Source organism: Triturus cristatus, chromosome 2_2, assembly GCF_964204655.1.
Source record: "Triturus cristatus chromosome 2_2, aTriCri1.1, whole genome shotgun sequence".
Classification (NCBI taxonomy): Eukaryota; Metazoa; Chordata; class Amphibia; order Caudata; family Salamandridae; genus Triturus; species Triturus cristatus.
Genome location: NC_140582.1, coordinates 923,038,596 through 923,054,549, shown reverse-complemented (window position 1 = coordinate 923,054,549; position 15,954 = coordinate 923,038,596). Strand labels below are relative to the sequence as shown.

Genomic DNA, 15,954 nt, shown 5'->3' with positions numbered 1-15,954 from the left:
CATAATTAACCGGTGAATAAGACTGCGTGTACCTTTAAAATAAAGCCTATGGGGATAAAGCTCCCCTGTGTCCGAGTGCAATTTAAAACGTTGGATTCTCCCCACGAGCAGCACATATATATATATATATATTATCTACTGGCGGTCGCCAATAGATAGTTATAGTTAGGATCGTGTTTCCATAGCAAATCCGCAACATTCTATTTGGAATCACTTTGGCGCCAATTGACGAATCCTCGCGAAATATTCAAAATAGGTGGGACGCTCCGCTCCTTCCCTGAAAGTCTCGGGGGAATTCGTCAAGCGGGGCTGAGAAAATGGGGGGGTCCCAAAATGCGTTTTCCCCCATGCATTTTTCCATAGGACCTTTAGTCCAAGCTACAGCCCGAACGGCTGAACAAAATTACTTGAAATTTGGCAGAGAGGTAGTCCTCAGGTCAGGGATGTGCCTTTTGCAGGTCTGGTGTAAATCTGTTCAGTATTTCCTGAGAAAATAGAATTTAAAAGCATTTATATATCTATAAGCGCGCACCGTGCGCGTACGCTAAAACTTACCGTACGCGCATGCTGCCGTGCGCGAGCGCGATTCTGATTGGTTGTTAGATCTTAGTAAACATTCGAATCGGTCGAAACCAGGAAGTGTTGGCCGCCATTTTGTCTCTCGCAGTCTGAGGGGGTGAAAAACAAAGGTGGAGAACGTGAAAAGGGGGCAGGGTGGACAGTTCCTGACCCCCTAGCCTTTGTCAGGGGGTCCCAGAAGGACCCCCAAGGGCCAAAATTTCCTTTAATTTTTTTGCGAAGAATCGCGGAGTACGCGTAGCGTGCGCGTACGGTAGAAATGGCAAAATTCCGCGAACTGCGTAACGTGGGCGTGTGGTGCGCGAAGCGCACCATGCGCGTACGGTACGCGCACGGTGAAAAACATTAAAAAAAAAAAATAAATACTTACCTTAGCATTTAAAAAACCGTACAAATTCACTGAAAAAACCATAGGTTTCACACACGGTATAGTTAGGAATTAGCATTTAAAAAACCTTGCAAATTCACTTAAAAAACCATAGGTTTCACACATGTTATAGTTAGCTGGACATTTCACTCGTGAAAAACCATTGAAATTCCCCCGTTATAGTTAGTGCAGGCAACTATAACTCACGCGACCGCAATCCTCTGCTGATGACGTCAGATATTACATCACTGATGACATATGTGTCTTTCTGAAAAAAAAATATTTGTAATATATGTATAGCTAAAAATTAATGGAAGAAGACATGGGTAAATAAGTGTCTAAATACAGTGATGAAATATCAGACGTCATCAGCAGAGGATTGCGGTCGCGTGAGTTATAGTTGCCTGCACTAACTATAAGGGGGGAATTTCAATGGTTTTTCACGAGTGAAATGTCCAGCTAACTATAACATGTGTGAAACCTATGGTTTTGTAAGTGAATCTATATATATATATATACACACCCACACACACATATATATACATACATACATATATACATACATATATATATACACATACACATATACATACATACAGATACATACATACAGATACATACATGTATACATACATACCCATACATACATACACACATATATACACATAATATACACACATACACACATATACACACATACACACATATATACACATACACACATATACACATACATACATATATACACATACATACACATACATACATATATACACATACATACATATATACACATACATACATATATACACATACATACATATATACACATACATACATATATACACATACATACATATATACACATACATACATATATACACATACACATTCCAAAAAAACAAACAAGTTGCCTTGCAATGAGACGCCTGCACAACAGATAGTTTCACCTTCCTTTAATGAGCAGCAGGCAAGTCGTGTTTAAACCTGCCAGCAAGCGCCAAACATGTTTCGCGCTCCCTGCCCTTTGTCAATGGCTGCATACACAGAGCCCCGGCAGCTGTAAGGACTTTTGATTAAATACGCCGCCCATGTGGGACTTCGATTCGCAGAGTTGCATTCTGGGGTAAGTAGTCCTATGCTCAATCACAGTGGATGCTGTACATGGATTCATGCAAAAAATAATTCCCAAGTGGGGCATATGGCAGGGAAACACCACATTGTCTGCTAATAACCAATCCCATAAAAATCGGCATTATCTGTTCCTCGTAGCACCAAGATTCTAGGCACTCCAGGTCCACAACATCAGTGGCAGGGCATCTAAGCAGCGAGGCACGCCGCAATTTAGATTCCAAAAATACAAAGTTGCCTTGCAATGAGACGCCTGCACAACATACATACATATATATGTACACATACATATACACACACATATATACACACACACACACACACACACATATATATATTCACTGAAAAAACCATAGGTTTCAGGCACGTTATAGTTAGGAATTAGCATTTAAAAAACCTTAGAAATTCAATTTAAAAACCATAGGTTTCAGGGGCGTTATAGTTAGCTGGACTTTTCACTCGTACAAAACCATTGAAATTCCCCCGTTATAGTTAGTTCAGCACTATAACTCACGCGCCCGCAATGCACTGCTGATGACGTCACATATTACATCACTCATGACATGGTCAGTGACATCACTCATGACATCTCAAATGACATGGGCTGTTGAAATTACATATATGAGAGGGTCTTATTTGCATCAAAATTATGGTTAGTGCTCTAAAAAACTAAAATGAGGACATATTTTCTGAGTTTTCAAATAGCGACTAAGAACTTTTAAATTATTTGTAATCTTTATGTTTTTTTATCCAGTTGACCACTTGATTAAATGTTGCACCTAGGGCAGAGGATGTGGTGTTACTTCCAGAGCTGCAGACTTTGCAACTGGGGAACCAGGTTGGAGTTTCTGCTTCAGCTCAACATTCTGTGATTCTGGTCAAATCACTTAATCTCCCAATGTCTACAACCAAAATGAATTTGATCTTGTGTGATGTAACCAATGCTCATGTAAAGCACTCCAATACCTGACAAGTCTGCACTATATAAAACTGCAAATACACAAACAATAAGTGTTTTGCACACTTCTGTCATTGGGCTACATGTGGGCTACATCTGGGTGATATTTGTGCTGCATTTGGGCTCTTGTCTCTGGTGGCCATCTTGGGAGATTTATTTGTTATGAAGTTTCCTAATTTCCTCATTTACTGCAGTCTCCTCAGTAGGAAATGCTTTCATTTTTTTACTTTGGTTCCATCAAAAAGGCATTCAGATGTGTCACACATTTGCCATAAATTCTGAATGTTAGCACTATAGTTGCTCATTAGATCACTGTAGTAAAGCTACTGCTCACCACGGAAGTCTGCTGCTGGTATTCAAAGTGCATGTTTCAGTCTGCATGTCAGAATTTTTAATGAAATAGAAGAGGATTTGAGAAGTCACTCAAAATGTGCCCTAATTTTTTTTTCTGCAGCACTAATCCTACTTTCTATGGCAAAATGAACCCCCCTCATTTTGTTCCTTTTTAAGTTACCACTTTATTCCAATCAAGATGGCTTCAGGTGTGCAATACGTTTGTCATAAGTAGGACCGTCAGTGCTCTAGTTGTTCTTTAGAACACTCTGGGAAGCTGCAGTAGAACACAAAGGAATCAACTGACAGTCTCTGCCCTTGTTGGATGTACATGTTTTACTGAGAATATCAGACTTCATTCTCACTTGACTGAGAAAGATAATGTGAATTTACAGAAAATATGCTCTCAGTTTAGCTTATAGATCACCTTCCAAACCTCTGAGAGAAAACTATTTTCTCATGCTTTTCCCACAAATGTGATTCATGATATCACAGCAGAAGGCTTTTTCACATGGTAAAATTACCTTAGAACACACCACAATTCCTAAAATGAGTATGGTACCATCAACAAATGATTTATAATGTAACTAAAGTCTTAAAACCTTCTATTAACTGCAATGCTTTTTAATGAGGTGCCATCATGTATATTGGTCCCAAGATGGCTGCCAACACTTCTTGGATGAAGTACTGACAGCCAATCAGATCTCACGATGAGATGTGTGGTTAGGCTCCGCCCAGATATATCTATCTTTTTAACTCTAATTTTCTCAGGAACTACTGAACGGATTTACACCATTTAAGCAAAAGGCAAGAGTCTGAACTGAGGACTACCTCTTTGCCAAATTTGGTGTAATTCCGTTCAGCAGTTCGGGCTGTAGCTGCATCAACAGGTCCTATGGGAAAATGCATGGGGAAAACGCGTTTTGGGACCCCCCCTTTTTTCTCGGCCCCCGCTTGACGAATTACCGTGACATTTTCAGGATAGGAGCGGACCGGAGCTGGCCAAACGTTTGGAAAAGTTTGCGAAGATTCGTCAATCGGCGCCAACGTTATTCCAAATAGAATGTTGCGGATTTCCTATGAAAAATAGGTGCTAACTATATCTACCTACTGGCGACCGCCAAAAAATATAAATATATATCTGCTCAATAATAGACGCCCAAGAAGGGTACATACAAAGACCCAAACCTCAGACGCTGGTAAACCAGTCACATAGCTCCACCTAAGGGGAGAAGGTGGGACGAAGTACACACCCCAGAAAACCAAGAGAGCAGACAGAAACAGCACTACAGACGGAACGGTATGATTAAGCAGGCGAGAGACTATTGAAAAGAAAACCGTAAGGAGAAACAACCCCGCTAGAACAGAGAAATAAAGTCCACAATGGAGGACTGGAAAAAGGGACCAAGGGGTAAGGGCCAACACCCAGGAGGCCTGTGCCGACAACCAGGCCACAGTGTAAAAGAAATCAGTATTGGAAGACCAATGCCAGAAACAGGAAGGCCAAAAGCAAGGGAAAGTTCTCATATGCATAGGACAACCCAAGTCTGGCCAACAAGCTAGGGAACAACGTAGATGAGATCCTGATGCCACCCAAGATCAGTCTCGATAGCCCGTATTACAAGGGAGACGAGCCACCAAAGGGGGAAAACTGAGACTGCACCCCCCTGAAAAAGTATCTTAAGGGATCACAAACCTCTGTACCATCCAACGCAGAGAGGACAGGCAAGAACCCATGTCCAAGAAGAACGGAAGAGGAACATTTGCCATATACTCCCAAAAGGGGTAGACAGCACACCTGAACAGCCATGCCAGCAACAAAACATTTGGGTTGGAACTAGAGATGTCAAGGAAACAGCTCTAATCAAAAAGTGAAAGCAACCGCTGCTGAGTGCAAGGCAGAAGCAGAGGAAAAACAGACCATGCAGAAGCATAGAAGAGTTAAGGCGGCCGGGTTAGCCACCCATGCCAAGATACAGACAAGGGATGGCCACAAGTGACTTAAGCGAGAAAAAGAGAGAGAGCGGGCAGGGGCCAGTCTTGCTCGTGTATACCAAGAACTAGCACAAGAAGTGTTAACGCCTGAAGAGAGAAAGAAGGTCCACCACTCTGGGCAGAACCGGACAAAGAACAGTAGGCAAAGAACCATGCCCTTTCCTTTGCATCTGCTAGGAAAGAAGGGTACCAGACAGAGTGAAAGGAAAGAACCCCCTAAGCCACTGCAGGGGAACACTCAATAAATAAGGGGGAGATCCCCTTGCACCCTGTGGGAGCCGGCCTCGTGGCGTGGTCCTGTTTTCCCCGCGCTAAGCCGCACGAGGTCCCATGCACCTCGGGGCTCCTCCATTTTGGACTATACGCCACTCCACGTGACCACCTGCGTGACCCCGCTTCACCCGGCCTCTGTCCCAGCGAGGCCCGACATCGAGGCGCCAACCCCTGGCCCTGGGGATTCCACGTGAACCCTTCCCACTCCCGGCGGAGGGCAGTATCGATGGGACCCCCAACCGTCCTTCCACACCTAGGTGCCATCGCTCCACAGCTCTCTGGGGCCTGGCGCCTCTCCTGCTGGGCGTCTGGCCGCTCCCTACCCGGCTTCTCCGCCCCTCCGGGCGCAAGGGTCCGGACATCAAAGGGCTCCAGTCCTATATCTGGGGCGACCCGACAACAGGACAGTAGTTGTATCCTGGAGTCAAGAGCCCTGCTGATCGGATCGCGGCTGACCCTACGGAAGAAGACTCTGCCTGAAACTACCTGCTGAGCCCTGCTGACGACGTCGCGGCTCCATCGTACTTACAAGACCTTCACGAACCTTTGGGGCCCTGCTGACGCCGTCGCGGCCCGACCTTGTGAACTTGCCATCAGAGCCCAGCTGACCTCGCCGCGGCTCGACCGAAGCGGACCTACCACCGGAGCCCTGCTGACTGTGTCGCGGCTCGACCCAAGCGGAACTACCATCCGAGCCCTGCTGACGCCGTCGCGGCTCTCCTCGTCCAAGCCGCTCTGAGACAGCATCCAAGGTCTGGCACAGAGCCCCCTCCCCCGTACCTGGTTGGTACTGAGACTGTCCCGCTACCCTATTCCTTTCGAGACATTGAGACTCTTACTGGATCCCTCGATCCCACTGTAAATATTGAACGTACTACTTTTTGATAAAGAACCAAGTCAAGCAACCGATATTGAGTCCTGTGTGGTGGTGTTACTGGGCCTAGCACGATCATAGGAGAAGGACCTCCCTGCAGGGGCTTCTCAGCGGCGCTCGGCTATACTTGTGCGGTAGGAAGGTGCCCCGGAATAGTCTCCCCGACTCCCCGGTGGTCCTCCCTCCAACATTTGGTGGCCAGCGACGGGATCCGAGCCAGACGCAATCGTACAGGCAAGTAACGCACCCACTACCTGACCAGACGGAAAAAGAAAAAGGGAACCATGGATGGCCAAGAAGCAACCATGGCCGCAATCTTCCAGCTGGAAAAACTGGAAGAATACACCCACAAAGAACTCAAACAATTCTGCAAAGACAAAGGGATCGCAACCACAGGATTGGGCACCAAGGAAGAGAAAGCCCTGAAAGCCTGGACAGAACCCGAGACCACTCCAACCCGAGCCGAAGGGACCTCGGCCCGGGACAGAAACCTGCCGACCCCAACCCCGACAGATGGGGGGCGAGCCGACCCAGAAACCAGCCTTTCCCCCGAAGAAATGCGAGAACGGGAGAGGGTCCGGACACACGAAATGGACCTCGCCCGACTCCGGCTGGACGGTGAGCTCCTACTGGCGGAGAAGAAGATAGCCTTGGAGCAACTACGGCTGCAAGAGGAAATCGAGGAAAAGAAACGGCGTCGGGAACTAGAGGAGAGACGGCTAACCCTCGAGCACGAGAGGAGCCTTAAGGAACTTGAACTCAAAGCTAAAACGGGGGAGACCAGCAACCCCGGAACCCGGGACGCTCTGCCCCTGACCGAGCCAAAGGTTCACATCCCCAAGGATGTTGTCAAAGAGTACTATAAAAATGACGACATCCAGCAATGGTTCCGAGCGTACGAAGTAGCCATGACCTCCCATCGGGTACCCCGGAAGGATTGGGGTGCCGGCCTATGGGGGAGGTTCCTCAGCGAAGGCCGGGATACCCTGCTTCAACTCCCCGACGCGGTGATGACATCATACGACCACATGAAGGAAGCCCTACTCACACGCTACGGACTATCAGCCGAGATGTACCGGCAGCGCTTCCGGGACTGCAAGAAGCTCCCCGGTACCACATGGGTCGAATACGTGGACTTCTTCAGCCGAGCGTTGGAAGGTTGGATAAAAGGAAGCAAGGTCACCTCATACAATGAACTGTTCAACCTCATTGTCTGGGAGCACCTCGCCAACAACTGCTTTGTTGAACTAAGGCAACACCTCCTGGACAGTAAACTGACCGAGCCCCGGAAGCTTGCCGCCGAAGCAGACCGATGGGTCAACACCCGGGTCACCCGGACCCCAGTGGGGGACTATCCACTGAGTACCACGGGACCTCCCCGCCAGCGAGGCGGAGGAGGGGGGTCCCACCGCAATCGAGAATTCCCGGCCGGGCCGCCCAGAAGCCCGCCACGAGGTCAAGCCACCAACCACACTTCCCCGACCCAGGGCCGAAGGGGGACCCCTATCGCACGGCCTGGACCACGACCGACAGTGACCTGCATCGGCTGTCAGCAGACCGGCCACTATGCGAGCGACCCGGCCTGCCCCGTGAACCGACGGAACGGGACCACTGGGCCCCCTCCCCGACAAATAGCCGCCGCAGCCCTGGGGGAGGGAGAAGACGAGGAGGAAAACCACGACGACGGGTCCCCCGAGTGGGAACCAGCTGCCATATCGCTTGTATGCCTGGGCTCCCGAGAAATGGTGCCTCGAGCCGCCATCCCAAGCAACACCCAGAAGTACCAACAGTGGGTCACCATCAATGGACGACGGGCCGAGGCCCTCCGGGACACTGGGGCCAGTGTGACCGCTGTCCGCTGCCACCTGGTGACCCCCGAACAAATCCTGCCGCATGTCCTCTGCCCTGTCCGGACCGCGGACAACACCGAGAGCATGTGCCGGATGGCCAGGATCCCCTTCGAGTGGGGAGGAGTGTCCGGCACCCTAAAAGTGACTGTCCGCGACGACGCCCCAGTGGACTGCCTCCTGGGGAATGACCTAGAGAGATCACCCTGGGCCCAGGTAGAACGCCGAGAGCATCTGGGGATGCTAGGACTGCCCGAGTGGGCCTGCGCCACCACCCGGTCCATGACCGCCCAACCAGCCACTGCCACGGCCCCCGACAAGCCGACGGGACCCGAACTATCACCCTCCTCCGGCACGGAGGAACCTGACGAGGAGGCCGGGCCACCCGAACTTTCTCCCGACGAGGCCGCCTCCCTCAGCGAGATCCCCGAGCTGGCCCAGTGGCGCCACGACGGGGGCCCCACCCGCGAACAATTCCAGCAAGAGCAGAAGGCCTGCCCGTCCCTCGAGGGGGCCCGACAGCAAGCGGCCGCCCAGGCTGCGGGGGACCCCACGGGAACCCACTGGGTCTATTGGGACAATGACTTATTGTATAGCGAGCAGAAAGTCGCCGAACTAGGGGCCAGCCGGGTGCTGGTGGTCCCCCTACGATTTCGAGAGTTCCTCCTGAACCTGGCACATGACGTGCCTCTCGCCGGACACCTCGGGCGGGACAAAACTTACAGCCGCTTAGTGACCCATTTCTATTGGCCCCGAATGAGAAGGGACGTGGACCATCACTGCCGGTCCTGCCCGACCTGCCAAGCTAGCGGGAAGACTGGGGGCGAGTGAAAGCCCCCTTCCAACCATTTCCAGCCGTCCACACCCCGTTCGAACGAGTGGGAATCGACATCGTGGGGCCCCTCGACCCCCGAACCGCCCTGGGGCACCGCTTCATCCTGGTACTGGTCGACCACGCCACCCGATACCCCGAGGCCATCCCACTCCGCACCGTGACAGCTCCAGTGGTAGGCCGGGCCCTGATGGGCATCTTCTCCAGGGTGGGGGTTCCCCCGAGAAGTGGTGAGCGACAGGGGTACGAACTTTATTTCGAAGTACATGAGATCCCTCTGGCAACAATGTGGGGTCACCTATAAATTCACTACCCCTTACCACCCCCAGGGGAACGGACTGGTCGAGCGGTTCAACAGAACCCTGAAGGGGATGATCAAGGGTCTGGAAGAGCCCCTGAGGAGGAGATGGGATGTCCTGCTGCCCTGTCTCTTGTTCGCCTATCGGGAGGTACCACAGAAATCCCTGGGCTTCAACCCCTTCGAACTGTTGTATGGGCACCCCGTCCGAGGGCCCCTCAGCCTGGTCAAGGAGGGCTGGGAGGCGGCCGTCCAAGATGCCCCCCCCCGACGTCTACCGGTACCTCCTGACCCTGCGGAACCAGACTCGAAAGTTCCGGGCCCTGGCAGAAGCCAACCTCGAAGCCAGCCAAGAAGACATGAAACACTGGTATGACAAAAATGCCTCAGCCATCGAGTTCGAGCCGGGCCAGCAAGTCTGGGTCATGTCGCCCGTGGACCCCTGCGCCCTGCAGGACAAGTGGACCGGGCCCTTCAAGGTAGTTGAGAGGAAGAGCCCCGTCACCTACCTGGTCGACATGGAGTCCCCGAGGAACCCCCTCCGGGTCCTGCACGCCAACCGGCTCAAGCCCCACTTGGCCCGAACTGAACTAAGCCTACTGCTGGCTACCGACGATGGGGGCGAAAGTGACTCCGAGCCCCTACCAGACCTCCTGGGGTCCTCGGGCCAAGACGGCTCCGTGGAGGGCGTCCGCCTCTCCGCCACCCTGACACCAGAACAGCGCCATGACTGCCAGAAGCTGCTGCAACCCTTCGCTGCCCTCTTCTCTCTCACGCCCGGGGTGACCCCCTGGTGCGTCCACGATGTGGACACAGGGGACAGCCGCCCTGTACGACACCGCGCTTACAGAGTACCTGACCGAGTCCGAACCTGCATACAGACCGAGGTCGCCAAGATGCTCGCCCTCGGAGTCATCGAGCCTTCCGACAGCCCGTGGGCCAGCCCGGTAGTCTTGGTGCCGAAGGCCGCCGCCCCCGGCACGGCCCCCGAACTCAGATTCTGTGTCGACTACCGGGGCCTGAACGCAGTCACCAAGACCGATGCCCACCCCTTGCCCCGAGCCGACGAGCTGATCGATCGCCTAGGGGCCGCCCGCTACCTAAGCACCTTTGATCTCACCGCTGGGTACTGGCAGATCAAGCTCACTCCCGGCGCCCAGGAACGATCCGCCTTTTCCACCCCCGATGGGCACTACCACTTTCGGGTAATGCCCTTCGGTATGAAGAACGCCCCAGCGACCTTTCAGAGGCTAGTAAACAAGGTCCTGGCCGGACTAGAAGCCTTCAGCGCGGCCTACCTCGACGACATTGCCGTCTTCAGCGACCACTGGGCCGCGCACTTAGGACACCTCAGGGAAGTCCGGGCCGCTCTCCAAAGAGCCGGGCTCACCATTAAGGCCAGTAAATGCCAGATCGGTCAAGGATCTGTGACCTATCTGGGCCACCAGGTGGGGAGTGGCCAGGTGGCGCCCCTCCAGTTAAAAGTCGACGCCATCCAGGCGTGGGAGCCCCCCGCAACCCAAACCGCTGTCCGGGCCTTCCTAGGCCTCACAGGCTACTACCGACGACTCATCAAGGATTATGGCAGCATTGTGGGCCCCCTTACGGAGCTCACTTCAAAGAAACAGCCCAAGGCGGTGCACTGGACGCCCCGCTGTCAGACCGCTTTTGATGCTCTCAAGGCGGCCATGTGCGCTGCCCCTGTGCTACAGGCCCCGGACTACAGCAAGGAATTTGTAGTCCAGACCGATGCCTCGGAGTACGGAATCGGGGCGGTCCTCTCCCAGGTGGACACCAAGGGCCTCGACCGACCTGTGGCCTTTATCAGCCGCCGACTGCTGCCGCGAGAACAGAGGTGGAGCACCATCGAGCGGGAGGCCTTCGCCGTGGTATGGGCTCTCAAGAAGCTCCGGCCCTACCTGTTCGGCACCCACTTCAAGGTCCAAACGGACCACCGGCCCTTGCGGTGGCTCATGCAAATGCGGGGCGAGAACCCCAAGCTGTTGCGCTGGTCCATCTCGCTGCAAGGGATGGACTTCACTGTGGAACACCGGCCAGGCAACGACCACGCAAATGCTGACGGCCTGTCCAGATTGTTCCGCCTCGGCGAGGAGAACCCCCAAGGAGATGGGTGACTCTCCCTGCCTTCAGCTGGGGGGGGGACACATGTGGGAGCCGGCCTCGTGGCGTGGTCCTGTTTCCCCGCGCTAAGCCGCACGAGGTCCCATGCACCTCGGGGCTCCTCCATTTTGGTCTATACGCCACTCCACGTGACCACCTGCGTGACCCCGCTTCTCCCGGCCTCTGTCCCAGCGAGGCCCGACATCGAGGCGCCAACCCCTGGCCCGGGGATACCACGTGAACCCTTCCCACTCCCGGCGGAGGGCAGTATCGATGGGACCCCCAACCGTCCTTCCACACCTAGGTGCCATCGCTCCACAGCTCTCTGGGGCCTGGCGCCTCTCCTGCTGGGCGTCTGGCCGCTCCCTACCCGGCTTCTCCGCCCCTCCGGGCGCAAGGGTCCGGACATCAAATGGCTCCAGTCCTATATCTGGGGCGACCCGACAACAGGACAGTAGTTGTATCCTGGAGTCAAGAGCCCTGCTGATCGGATTGCGGCTGACCCTACGGAAGAAGACTCTGCCTGAAACTACCTGCTGAGCCCTGCTGACGACGTCGCGGCTCCATCGTACTTACAAGACCTTCACGAACCTTTGGGGCCCTGCTGACGCCGTCGCGGCCCGACCTTGTGAACTTGCCATCAGAGCCCAACTGACCTCGTCGCGGCTCGACCGAAGCAGACCTACCACCGGAGCCCTGCTGACTGTGTCGCGGCTCGACCCAAGCGGAACTACCACCCGAGCCCTGCTGACGCCGTCGCGGCTCTCCTCGTCCAAGCCGCTCTGAGACAGCATCCAAGGTCTGGCACAGAGCCCCCTCCCCCGTACCTGGTTGGTACTGAGACTGTCCCGCTACCCTATTCCTTTCGAGACATTGAGACTCTTACTGGATCCCTCGATCCCACTGTAAATATTGAACGTACTACTTTTTGATAAAGAACCAAGTCAAGCAACCGATATTGAGTCCTGTGTGGTGGTGTTACTGGGCCTAGTACGATCATAGGAGAAGGACCTCCCTGCAGGGGCTTCTCAGCGGCGCTCGGCTATACTTGTGCGGTAGGAAGGTGCCCCGGAATAGTCTCCCCGACTCCCCGGTGGTCCTCCCTCCAACAGTCCCTCTTCCTACTTGCACCAGTACACCAGGCACGGTATGTGGAGTCGCCTATAAGGGGTAATTGGCATCAGAAAGACATTAAAGAATACCTATAAGGCATACATACTAAATTACCTGTTGGATAAGGAACAAGGCAACAGTGCATTTGCACAATACCATGAAAACACCCCAAGCAGAACTTGGGTATAAAGCAAAGAACACCATGGAGCTACCGGTGTAGACACCAAACTAGGTCAGAAATTAAGAGCCATTCCAGAAAACAACCAGGGAACACAACCGGTCGTCGACAGGGCAAGGATACAAGAAAAGAAAATACCTGCCGGGGCAGGGCACCACAAGGAAGGAGGAGTGAAAAGAAGCCAATTGGCACTGCCCTATAACAGCTCATACAGAAAGAAATAAAATAAACCATTTCCTGCCAGACTGACTACGGCGGGAAAAGAGGACGGTATAGCAATCAGGACTTAAGATTTAATTCCATTCTGACCATCTTGAAAACGGGGCAAAGCAGTGTCAGCTTGAAAGCCAAACAGATATTGGCCATCAAAAGGCATGTCCACATGGCAGACTGAACAGCTTCAGCAAACCTGGAGGCATGTAGCCAGACACGTCGGCGAAGAGCTTCCGAAAGGGACATGGCCCACCCAACAGAATCTGTAGTATCCATGCCACCACGAATCAGCAATGTAACTGCCTGACGGCCACTCTGCTTCAGCTGAGCAAGAGAGTCATTAAGGACAGAGGTGAGAAGGCGGGAAGCCAAATCCCACAAGACATGACAAAAACAGCCCAAAACACAAGTCGTATTAAGGGACCGCAAAGCAGAGCTGGTAGTAGAAAAGATATATCGGCCCAAAGCGTCCAACCCTTTAGACTTCCTGTTGGGAGGGACGTCCGGCACGGCGCCAACTGCAAGGGAGGCTGTAGCAGACTGAACAACAAAGCTTTCTGGAGAAGGCGAACAAAAGAGGCAGAGTGGATCTCCAGGGGCAGGATAGTGCCTATGAGGAATAAACCAGTCCACAGAGGCCCTTAAAACTGGCTTAGCCAAAGTGCCAAAAAGAATATCAAAGAGGGTATCACTAAAGAGAAACCCAGGCTCAGTCCTCCGCTGAAGCAACCGCAGTAGGGGATAAATGGTCACTTCCACAGAAGGAAGCTGCAGTCCCAGAACCATATTAACTCTCCACAAAAGCTGATCAAAAGTTGAGCTAGCTTCCGAAGCGAGGTGAGGAGGTGAAAACGGGCCAGAGGATGGGGAAGAGTAAAGGCCACTAGCGTCACCAAGGTCAGAGACCAAATGAAACTCCGGAGGGGTCTCATTTATTGGAGTACGCACATCACCAAAATACCCCTATGCCATGGAGAAAAAAGCAGGGTGCTCCCCGTAAAGTGGAGGAAGGTAGCTAGAAAAGGACTGATCTACTGGTGCCGTTACAGACGTTGGCTGGTGTTGAGAAGACAACACCTCGGAGTTGGGGAGAAGAGACAAAGTAGGGGCGAGTAGTGTTGTCGACGCCAGACTCTGCGTCCACAGATCCGATATAGGCGTCACAGGTGGGAACCTCAAAGGGCTGTGCACTGGGGCAGAAAGGAAGTTGAGCATGGACTCGGAGGGCTTCGCTGACACTGAGGCGAAACCTCATCAACCTCCGATGGGCCGAGGGGCATGCCATGGGGAGGTTGAGAGGCAAAGATTGCATGAAGGGAGAGATAGCATTCCCTCATCTGAGCCACAGTCACCTGGGTGGCAGGAAAAACTAGAAGGCGTGGAACAGACACTCGCTTTTTGTAGCATCTTATTACAGAAAAGGATGGCAGCCCCTGATATGCTGAGCGACTAAGATTTCACTCAAATAACAGGTGTCAAGTACCAAGTTTGAATGCAATACTTGGCAGGAGACATTCATCATTATGGGTCATCAGAGAAAGATCATCTAAAATGTATAAACAAAAATTAAGGAATTTCCGACTGCCACCATTTAATAAGCTAGTGCTCGGATCAATAGAATATCACTTGTTTAAAGTGTGTTAAAAGCGCTGCTAACAAAATGGGAATGAAAGGAGTACAATTGCATATCTGGAGGATATCCGTTATTTCTGCATTTAAGCACAGACTTTACATTCACTCACTCTTGATTAAGCAACAGGCAGTCTGCAGCTGGGTACATTTGCTAACTAACAATTGTCTAACTAAATACAGTCTCCACAAACAAGCTAAGTAAATGTTGAATCAGAGAGTGATCAATCATGATTGAAGGAAATGGCACACTGCAAGGAGAAGAAGAATGACCGGAGAGCGATATAAACTAGTTAAGTTAAATGGCAAATATACCTTAGGCAGTCCACGTGCTGCTAAATTACGGTTTGCCCCTTTGAGTATTTAGGTTTAGACAGTATTTGAATAAACTCGGCACTTTAACCTAGGATGACACCTCTATATGCAGATATGATGTATATGATGTTAATGAACTAATCGATTTACATCAATATCCAACCAGGTACACAAATATAAAGAAAGGGTTTGCTATTCTAATATCTTTTGTCCAGAGCCTGAAAGGATTAAACAAATGTATGAGGAACCGTGAGATGCATGTGCTGTAGCGGAGGTAGAAGTGAGCCACACAAGAACACTTTTGCTTTAGCTATGCACTGTGGAATCTAAAGAATAGTGTTTTCTGATCAGCAACCATTTTGTATTAACCACATAGGAATTAAGGCATTGATGTAGCATCTTCAGGAGTTTGTTCTAGTTTTTACAAGCTGATTTTTTCTACAGTGGGAACACCTCTCAGAATACAACATGATAGGATCAGAAGGTGAACTTACATCACTTAGCAAATAGCAATATTAGCACTACAATCCATTTTCAGTCATGAAGATTAATGCAGTAACCAACACTAAAAAAAAAAATACATAAACCTCACCTGACCAACTCTTTCAACGTTGAAATATTTTCCTTTCTGATCATAAAGATCAGGTGCCTGGGAAAAAACACACAGAATGCTTAATATCACTTTCGTTTCCACTCACAATATATAACAATATGTCCTTATCGTTTCTTTTAAAGGCTGGCAGTTTATTCCAGCAAGCCTGGTCACTTTACTTCCCAAGAGTAAAACAATCTGATTAAGGAAGTTAGCTCTCTTGTGACAGTGGACCATTGAAGAAGCCTTTGTTAATAACTCAAAAAAATATTCAAAGTTGAATAGCTGCAAAGAAACACATCCAAG

At 51.3% G+C, this 15,954-nt stretch overlaps 1 protein-coding gene across 1 annotated transcript in view; it reads right to left on the bottom strand.

Moving 5' to 3' along the window:
• Positions 1-15,954, bottom strand: part of ANAPC4 (anaphase promoting complex subunit 4) — a 259,145-nt gene that overhangs the window by 98,520 nt on the left and 144,671 nt on the right. Inside the window, exon 19 of the mRNA XM_085642313.1 lies at positions 15,649-15,705. Coding sequence (XP_085498439.1) covers positions 15,649-15,705 — 57 coding nt within the window. The remainder of the gene's footprint in view (positions 1-15,648; positions 15,706-15,954) is intronic.